Source organism: Zea mays, chromosome 4 (assembly GCF_902167145.1).
Source record: "Zea mays cultivar B73 chromosome 4, Zm-B73-REFERENCE-NAM-5.0, whole genome shotgun sequence".
Classification (NCBI taxonomy): Eukaryota; Viridiplantae; Streptophyta; class Magnoliopsida; order Poales; family Poaceae; genus Zea; species Zea mays.
The window spans coordinates 172,061,152-172,070,609 of NC_050099.1; the positions used below are offsets into that span (position 1 = coordinate 172,061,152).

The 9,458-nt window shown below is 46.1% G+C and overlaps 3 protein-coding genes across 4 annotated transcripts; 1 reads left to right on the forward strand and 2 right to left on the reverse strand.

Moving 5' to 3' along the window:
- Positions 1 to 197: 197 nt before the first annotated feature.
- LOC100285370 (polcalcin Jun o 2) lies at positions 198 to 930 on the reverse strand. The gene has a single exon (NM_001158263.2). The coding sequence runs from the start codon at positions 905 to 907 to the stop codon at positions 374 to 376; it is 534 nt and encodes a 177-aa protein (NP_001151735.1). The 5' UTR covers positions 908 to 930; the 3' UTR covers positions 198 to 373.
- A 79-nt stretch (positions 931 to 1,009) lies between these two features.
- On the forward strand, positions 1,010 to 6,103 carry LOC100285063 (uncharacterized). 2 transcript variants are annotated; one of them, NM_001157958.2, is made up of 5 exons: positions 1,010 to 1,505; positions 3,805 to 3,971; positions 4,047 to 4,319; positions 4,970 to 5,233; positions 5,403 to 6,103. In NM_001157958.2, exons 1-5 carry the CDS (start codon positions 1,103 to 1,105, stop codon positions 5,769 to 5,771), a joined length of 1,476 nt encoding a protein of 491 aa, NP_001151430.1. In that variant the 5' UTR covers positions 1,010 to 1,102; the 3' UTR covers positions 5,772 to 6,103. The 2 variants fall into 2 exon arrangements, 1 of the variants encoding a protein (NP_001151430.1); NR_182130.1 differs by lacking the exon at positions 1,010 to 1,505 and having other exon boundaries at positions 2,128 to 3,949.
- A 670-nt stretch (positions 6,104 to 6,773) lies between these two features.
- Positions 6,774 to 7,742, reverse strand: LOC100276124 (rho guanine nucleotide exchange factor 18). Its single transcript, XM_008680874.3, has one exon. The coding sequence runs from the start codon at positions 7,407 to 7,409 to the stop codon at positions 7,149 to 7,151; it is 261 nt and encodes an 86-aa protein (XP_008679096.2). The 5' UTR covers positions 7,410 to 7,742; the 3' UTR covers positions 6,774 to 7,148.
- Between the last annotated feature and the right edge of the window lie 1,716 nt (positions 7,743 to 9,458).

Below are 9,458 nucleotides of genomic sequence, written 5' to 3' on the forward strand. Positions count from 1 at the left end.
GAAACAAATGATAATAAATTAATAATTGAGGCGAGACTGCGAGCAACGAGCCAACGAGCATACACGTACGAGCAGATTCCACCAGATAGCGAGCAGCTTCCGCCGGCGGCGGAATCAAATTGAAATTCTATACGTCATTCATTTCAACTTTCTAACGTCCCAACATGTGCGAAATTAAAGGAAATGATCGAAATCAATTGCACACGGCGCCACAACGCAAAACTTTAATCCGATCACAAACCAATCTCGAACTAGACTAGAACGTGAAACCCTAAAACTAATGGGTTTACTGCTAATTAGGGTGTTATCATGTCGACGAACAATATCAGACGTACACGTACACGTGTGGTGCAGAGCGCCGGGCGCGTATGGTTCATGACGCCGCCGCCGTGTCCATCATGGCCTTGAACTCGTCGAAGCAGACCACCCCGTCGCCGTCTATGTCCACCACCGCGATCATCTCTGCGCACCGCTCGGCCGTCATCTCCTCCCCGACGATCCCCAGCCTCCACAGAGCGCGGCGCAGCTCCTCCGCGGTGATCACGCCGTCGCCGTTCTCGTCGTACTCGGCGAACGCAGCGCGCAACGTGTCTGACCGGTCGCCGTCCTCAAACAGCGCCTCGAGCTCCTCGAGGCTGATGAACCCATCTCCATCGCGGTCCGCGACAGCTACCATCTCGTCTGCCTCCACGGCTGTGCACCCGCACAACTCGCGCATCTCGTCCGCCGAGATGCGGCCGTCGCCGTCCGCGTCGAAGTGGCGGAACACGCGGACGAGGGCCGGCTCCGGTATTGTGTACGTGGGCGGGGGAGTGCTAGCCGCGGCTGGGGGAGGCGGACTTGAGGAGCGGCGTCGGCTGAAGAAGATATCGCTGCAGGACGCGGTGGCGGAGACGACGAGACCCATTGCCGGCCGGGTGCGACAGCTTTGAATTTGATTGACGGCCTTGACAGGGTTTTGACCCTGTTTTTATATAGGAGTAGGACCCGCCAGATAGATGAAACTCCTACGCGGTTAGTTTCGGTCCCATCTGGTCTTATCGTATACTGGTGCGGACCTAGTTGCCCTCTCCGCATCCAACCAGCTAGCGCGTCCGTCCCCATGGCGGCCGCCGCCGCGGGGTTTACGCCGGCGACTGCAAGGAAGGCCCTCTTCACTACTACAGTCACTCTCCTCTCATCGTCACTCTCACGTAGGGCCAGCAGCATCCGCAGCCGCAACCTCTCCTGCTCTGCCGCGTTCACCGCCGCCACGCGCCTCGCGCCGCAGCCGCCGGACCTGGTCCGGTGGGTGCAGCGCGAGGGCGGATTCGTCCACCGTGCCCTCCGCGTAGCGAATCATCCGGAACACGGGCTCGGGATCTCAGCCTCTTCCGCCGCGGCCTACGGCGACATCCCAATTGGGGACGTCCTCATCGCGCTCCCGAGCCAGCTTCCATTACGACTACGCCGGCCCACCAGTGCCGCGGACGACGTGCTTGTGCAGCTCGCCCAACAAGTCCCGGGTAATGTCCTTTCTGATTAGTGGTTGCTAATGCTTTGAGCCTCTATAATGATTTTGAAGTGACTGAAATTGAGCTTTCATGCTAATTTATACACTTGGTCACGATTGAATTTCTCACTTGGGAGCAGTGAACAGTTTTTCTGTTATAGTATATGATAATGTTGTTGTAATATAAGAGTGTCAATTTTGAATATCAGATTATGTCATCCAGGGTTTGCCCTGAATTGTTTTTATGGGCTTGTTTGGTGTTGGAAGCCATCAACTGTGTTGGTTACTCGTTTTTGATCTCTAAAAGATATAAAAAATAAGACAACACAAGTTATTAAATTAGAAGCATCTCCTTTTAACTAACTCTTCTACGACTATTAAAGGGAGAAGGTAATAAGATATTGCAATATAGGTAATGAAAACATTGTGTAAATCATGAAGAGCAAAATATATCACTCATCTAGATGTATACATTTGCATTTATTTCATTCCGATTACAAGTGTTCCTCGGCTTTACACAAGCTAGAGCCTGAAGGTATCTTCGAAGGTTGAGCGATCTAGTGCTCAAGGCTCGAAAAAGGTCCCTTATACATAGCATTGTTCCTCTATTTATATTTTATAGTCGTGGGGTACAACTTTGGTGAAATTACAATTGTGACCTTAGGCCTATACATTTAGCCTATTTTACATGCCAAGGGCGAAGCTGTCCTTTCCCTCTTTCGACTTGTAGACTAAACTCCGAAGGTGCCCTATGGTACTTTCTTGCTTCGTCGTTCATGAGCACAAGGTTATTTGTTCGAAGCTTCCTCTTTCTGGAATGTGTATATTGATAACTCCGATTGAAGGCCACCTTCGGCATTAGTTCTGCTTTTGAAACAAAATAAAAAACTGTTACTGGGTAAGTGTTTTGAGGACCTTCGGAGGAGTAGTCCCCGAACAAAATGTGAAATCACTAACTGAATCCTCATGCTTATAACAATGTTGCGGGGCTTGTGGATATGTTTAAATTGTTGGAATGAACCCAAAATTGTTAGAATTAGCTCCCTAGTAAGTATATGAGTAGGTGTAGTTTAAATCTGCAGTGTGTACTCTTTTCCATTGAATCAACTCAGTTTTTGTACTTCGAAAGTGGTTGAGGATAAACGTCATACTCCCTCCGTCCCAAAATATTAATCGTTGTAGACCTTGAATTTTATGTCTATATTCAAATGGATGTCAATGAATCTAGACATATATATAAGACACATACATTAAGTATTGTATGAATCTATTAAAATGCTAAAACAGCTAATATTTTGTGATGGAGGGAGTATTTTCATTGATCAGAATGGAATTACAGGCATTTCTTAGTTTGATGCTTCTTTACCCATATATTTTTCAGAGATAGTGTTGAATACTTGTTTTCGATTGGTACATGACATAAAAAACAAGGCAACACAAGTTAAGAAGCCTGGACCTTCGTCCTCAAGTAATCCTTCTTCGAAGTGTTAATTCGAGGACGAATGTCCTTAAAAATATGTGAATGAAATAACATCAATTGAGATAATAATGAGTAATGAAATGTGGAACTCATCTCATACGTCTTAGCATAATCCATTTTATCCTCTATCATATTACAAGAATTTACAAACATACCTTCGGCTTCTTGACACAAGATAGCTCGAAAGTACTTCGAAGGCTAAGCAAGATTAAGCTTGGGCCCTTCAAAAGGTGAATTTATGCAGGGCACTGTTTACCTATTTATAGGGGAGAAGTACAAGTTTGTATAAAATTACAAGCATGCCCTCAAAGTTTACACACATGATTTACAATGATATAAGGGTATTGTTGTCCTTTCTTTTTCTTCCTTATTGCGTAAGTCTCAGACCTCATTTGCTTCGTCACTTCTCACCCGAAAGCTTGTTCGTGCAGAAGCTTGCAGCTTCGACTTTCTTCCTTGCCGTCCATATGTGCTAGACGAAGCTTCTCTCCGCATTTCTTCGGCTATTCTGGGCAGCTTCAGCTGAAGGCTAGCTTCGTTCGCCGTTATCTGTATACCTGAAACACATTTGTTCACACCGAAGTAAAAGCTTTATGAGGACCTTTGGCAGAGTATGCCCCCAACAGATAGTATATTGATTTGAACAAGATTGTGTTAAGGTTTTCTTATTATTGTATTCCTCGATAATCTGTGTGTAACTGATGCTACAATGTTGTTGAGTTTACGGATGCTGAAATGTGCCATTTTTACCACAACCCCTCTTTTGGATATATAAGGGGATTTCTTTCTATTTGTAAATTCAAACAAGGAATAAGTTCAATCATTTTCACAGATGAACTATGGGCTATGAAGCTGGGCTTGAGGTTGCTTCAAGAAAGGGCCAAATCTGATTCATTTTGGTGGCCATATATTGCCAATTTGCCAGAGACATTTACTGTTCCAATCTTCTTTCCTGGGGAAGACATAAAAAATTTGCAGTATGCCCCTATCCTCCACCAGGTTGTTTAAATACATATGGTCGTATCTAGAGGAGGCCTACCATTTTTCCTTACTTTTCTAACTATTCTATTTCAGGTCAATAAAAGATGTCGTTTTCTCCTCGAGTTTGAGAAAGAGGTACAGCAGAAGCTTCATACTGTGCCCTTGGTAGATCATCCTTTTTATGGACAAGATGTAAATTCATCTTCCCTTGGATGGGCTATGTCAGCTGCCTCTTCTCGTGCATTCCGTTTGCATGGTGAAGTCCCAATGTTGTTGCCTCTTATTGATATGTGCAATCATAGTTTCAACCCAAATGCTAGGATTGTCCAGGAAAGAAGTGTAAACAGCTTAGACATGTCAGTAAAGGTAAGCATCCTGTCATGTTCTTGCACTCTAAAATTTTCCATCTTTACACTCCTGAAATTTTTGTTCCAGAATCAAACTATCTTTTTCCTCTTTCTCATATCCACTTCTCAAATGGGGATGATATTATCTCACTGTAACTTTAAGCCACTGCAGCTGCCTACAGCTCTTTTCCCAGCATCAAGTATTGTTACTATGAAAATATCTGTCTTTCACGAACTTTCTAGTTTGACTTCTGCTTGTCATTTGATACACTCATTCCTTACATCTTTGCACAATTTGCAACCTCCATGTATCAGTTGTGTTCGTCACTACTCTTTTCCATATACAATTTCAATGTTGGACTGCACTTGTTAGCTATGCAACACTTGAATTAACTTATCTCCCCACTTTTATGCTCTCTGTGCTGTTGCTAGCGTCTTTTCGTCTAGTGAGCAATGCATACTGCAATAAAGACTTCATCACTTTTGAACCTATGGGTGACTAATTTTCTTGATTAGTACCAAAACAATGCAAAGTTATGGCACGCTAAAGTGCATTTAGTCAACTGATTTACTGGGAGCATATTGCTTTTAGTCCATAATTTCCTTGTTTGTGCAATATGCACGATAAGTCTATTGACTTCATCTTCACATTTCTATTGCTGTATATAGGTTCTTGCTGAGAAGAAGATTAAGCAAAATGAAGCAATAACACTGAACTATGGCTGCTACCCAAATGATTTCTTTCTTCTTGATTATGGATTTGTGATAACACAGAATCCTTACGATCAAGTGGAACTAAGTTACGATGGAGCCCTTCTTGATGCTGCAAGCATGGCAGCTGGAGTCTCTTCTCCCAATTTTTCAGCGCCAGCCAAGTGGCAACAAGATATATTGTCACAGCTAAACCTACATGGAGAGGGTGCCGTTTTAAAGGTCCCCCCCCCCCCCCCCCCCCCCCTTCCCTTCCCCCACATTCTTAACTTGTTTGTATATTTGTTGTACATGCTGAGTCCACGTCTACTTAATATTGAATGCAGTATTCATGTATGTTAAGTCTCACGCAGTCACGCATGTTATGGGCAATACATGTGCTTCCCTTCAGGTGAGCTTAGGAGGCCCTGACGTTGTTGATGGACGCCTGTTAGCTGCTCTAAGGGTGCTTCTTGCCGATGATCCAGAGGCTGTGCACAAGCATGACCTGAATACATTGATGTCTCTTGACGTGCAAGTTCCTTTAGGTCCCACTGTTGAAGCATCAGCACTCCGGACAGTTCTTGCGCTTTGCGCGATTGCTCTCCAACACTTTCACACAAAAATAATGGACGACCAGGCCATTCTAGGCGGTGGGCCGCCTCTTATCACGCAACTGGCCGTCCAGTTTAGATTGCAGAAGAAGTTCACGATCGTTGACGTGATGCAGAATATCAGCAGGAGAATCAAGATGTTATCGCCGCAGAAATCCACTGGGTAGTTCTTTAATCTGTCGTCAGACAGTCAGTTACCATTCTGTACTGGCTACTGCAGATAGCACAAATCCCAGTTGTGATTCTGTACCATGTTCTTGTTATGATACTTCCAGTGCCTGTCATTGAAAAGTTACATCTGCGTCGAACAGTTAATTACTTCCCTGTACTGATTATTGCGTATAATAATAAGTCCCGATTTTGAGTCTTGTACCATTTCGTTGTCTTCCTACTTCCTGTGTGCTGATCATGGATTGCTTGCGTCGCCTTGGCTCAAAGGGCGTTTCTCTATCTCTACGTTTAAATCTCTTGCGCAAGTTTCGACTGATCTCTTCTGAAGAGTAGTAATAATATAAAAGCCTTAAAAGAGTGTAGGGGGGGAGTGAAGCCGAACCATGATGTAATTGATTCTGAAATTTTTTTTCCCGATTAATGGGGGTGCTTCATATAGAAAGAACACGGTCTGACTAAGGGAAATGTAATTACCCTGCCACTAAAAAATGTTTCTATAAAAACAGAAACAATGGTGTGAGGATTCACTCCATCTAATATAAGGTGGTGCATCAGGAGACTTCCTTAAAGATGTGTTTGGTTTGAGTAATGACAACGACTAATATGTAAACAGTCATTATGTGCAAGCGTGCCAGCAGGTCTTTTGATCCATTAGATCTAGATCTAACCGTATGTTATATTTAGTATTTAAATCCTTCCACCACCACCTCGTGTAGCTTTATAAAAAAAACTTCTAACAAATCACGATTACACATACGGTTGAATCTATATCTAACGGACCAAGAGAACTACTTGAACACTTGCACCTAATGACTGTTTGCATATTAGTCGTTGCCGTAAATAATCACTCCATCCAAAATAAGGTAATATATCATGGGTCCATTGCTCAAATTTTATAGGATGATTCCATTTCTAATATTATTACTAACTAACTATAAATTTAGTGGGATAACATCATTTCTCATATTAGTACTAACTAACTATAAGAAATGAGGTGGTGAGTGATCAACTCATTCTATTTCGCAAATCAAAAAAATAAAGATTGAGAAGATAAACTTATTTCTCAAACCAAACAGATTTTTGCATCATCCTGTAGATCGATCGAATGATGAAGAAAAATATTTACATGATTGATCCATTATATCACCCTAAAACCAATATAGAATGAAAATGCGTGCTTCTCAAAAAGCACTCCGACCGTGCCAAGAAGACGACGATACGAAACGGATCCTACCAACGATCGATCAATCGACCCTAGCGAGGGAATGGCGAGGGCGAGGGCGAGACGACGGCGATCGCCGACCGAGGACGCCTTCCCCACAGCCCATCCCCGAGGGGATCGATCGGCTCCAGCTCCAGCTCCAGTAAATTCCCTAGGAGTCGCCGCCGATGGAGATGGCGGTGCGGGCGGCGCGGCCGAGCGGGGAGCGGGAGCGCTGCCTGTCGAGGTCCCGCAGGCCTCGGCGCATCTCGGAGACGTGGTGCTGGTACGTCTCGTGCACCTTGGCCCGCTCGTCCTCCTCCTGCTTGATCCGCATCACCTGGCTGTGCATCACCATCACCACCTCCTCCTCCTGCTGCTGCTTCTGCCGCCGCCAGCCTTCCTGGTGCTCCCTGCTCTGCTTCTCCATCATCTTGTCTCGGCAGAATCTCTTCTTCGGAGACGAGAGGTCAAGGGAGGAGGTGATGTACCGTACTGTTTGGATTCTGGACGAACGCAACGCGGCGCGGCGCGGCGCGGCGCATGGGATAGGGCGGAGAGCTCGATCGCGATCGGGGACGTATAAATAGGGGCTAGGAGAAGGGGTCGTCGGTTCCTTCCTCCAAGTCCGGCCGAGGGCCAGGAGAGAGCGGGAGCGGGCGCGAACGTGTCCTCCTCCCCTCGATCGCTCCCGGCCGTTAAGTTTACCGGATCCGCGTCGCGTCTGAGTCTGACCGATCGGGCCGCGCGCGAGCGTTTCCCGGCGTCGGCACTCGCGTTCGTCCATGTGTGCCGCAGCTTAGCATCACACTCACACGTTGGCGGTGATGGGACGAGAGGGACGCGACGGCGCCGATCGGCGGACGTGTCCAGCCAGCGTGCGTGCTCTGCTTGCCCAGGCCGCGTCGCGCGCGTTTGGGGGTCAGGCGCTCGGCTCGGCGTTGCCGTGCACGGTGCACATGCATGTGAGAGCTGAGAGGTGAAGCACTGGAGCCGGATCCACGAGAAAATGGCGTGACGCGAGTCAAGCGCCACGAGTCTCACGAGGAAAACGTGCGGGAACTGGGAATCCGATGATGACGAGCTAGAGCGAGAAAAACGGCCGACCGACTGCGTCGCAGGCGTTGGTGGATAGGAGAGTACGACAAGGCAAAGGCGAGCCGGTTGTTGCGAAGCAAACGTGCCGGGTGAGTTGATCCGACCATTTGTTTATTCATCATCAGTGTGTCGTGACAAAACGTGTTTTGAATGAGTTGATTTATGGGGCTCGCTTTCCCGGCACGAGTGTAGCATAGGGAACCAATTAACCAAATTGTAATTGCAAGGAGGGGATATATCCGTACGGATGGATATATGATTGTGAGACTGATTTCGTGTTTTTTTTGGTAACATACCGGGACGGCACAGGACAGTGCCAATTTCTAGACGCGGTGGCGGAGCCGGCTCAAAGGTGAAGTCTTGGCGCAGGCACACAAAAATGAGTATACAATTGAGACTAATACCGAACATCAATTATAGTTCAGTACTTGGAGATGCTCTAAAATTTACTTAAAACTGTTATTGACCACTACAATTCACTCAAAATACTAAAACTGTGAAAGGAAGCACGATGGAATTCGTTTAGTCTCCAAACTTTGGAACCGTCCCAAGACGATAGGTTCGTCAAATTCTGTAAATATTTTTCTATGTTCCTGTGAATTGAAACGATGCATCAAATCAAATCTTTGCCTGACAATAGGATTGTCCGTGATGAATTTGGGAGAGGGAGATTGGACAATGGGACTTGGCTTGACCGCTTGGGCCGTTGGGCCGGCGTCCCACCTCAGTAACTCGCATCTGTAGACGGAGATTGTCATCTCGGAGGTGGAGCAGAGGGCCAAAGCGGGCGATACGGAATGAATGGGGATGTTTGGTTTGAAAAGCCAATTCATTCTAAATGGAATGGTGCATTAGGTTTATTTTACAAATTTGGTATAATAAATTCATTTCTCATACTATTACTAATTATTAGTTTATGAGAAATAAAATGGTGATGGATCAACTTTTTACATTCCACAAACAAAATCACAAAACGAGTACCTCTTACGTAAGCCAAACACCCTATAAATCTCCTCTGGCCTGCGACGAGGTCCAGATGGGCGGAGCCTGAAAGCACAGGACTAGGGACTAAGGTTGACGATGGCTACGTACTGAGATTTTTAGGTGTGTACGGCTTGGGCTGGGCCCTGGCACTCATGCCTGTGGACCATGAGAGTTGGGGTGAATAACCTACAAGGCTTCTTGGGCCACACGGACCCGGCTGCCCAGGCCTTGGCTCCACCTCTGATACTGAATCTTACTCCAAACATTTAGGGTGTGTTTGGTTGCAATGACAGGACGGGATGGGATGAGACGATCCCTCAAATTAGGTTGTTTGGTTCTGTGTCAAGGGTTGGGACAGGACTATCTAGTGTTGTCCCCTGTTGTCGGCGTTCCGAGACCG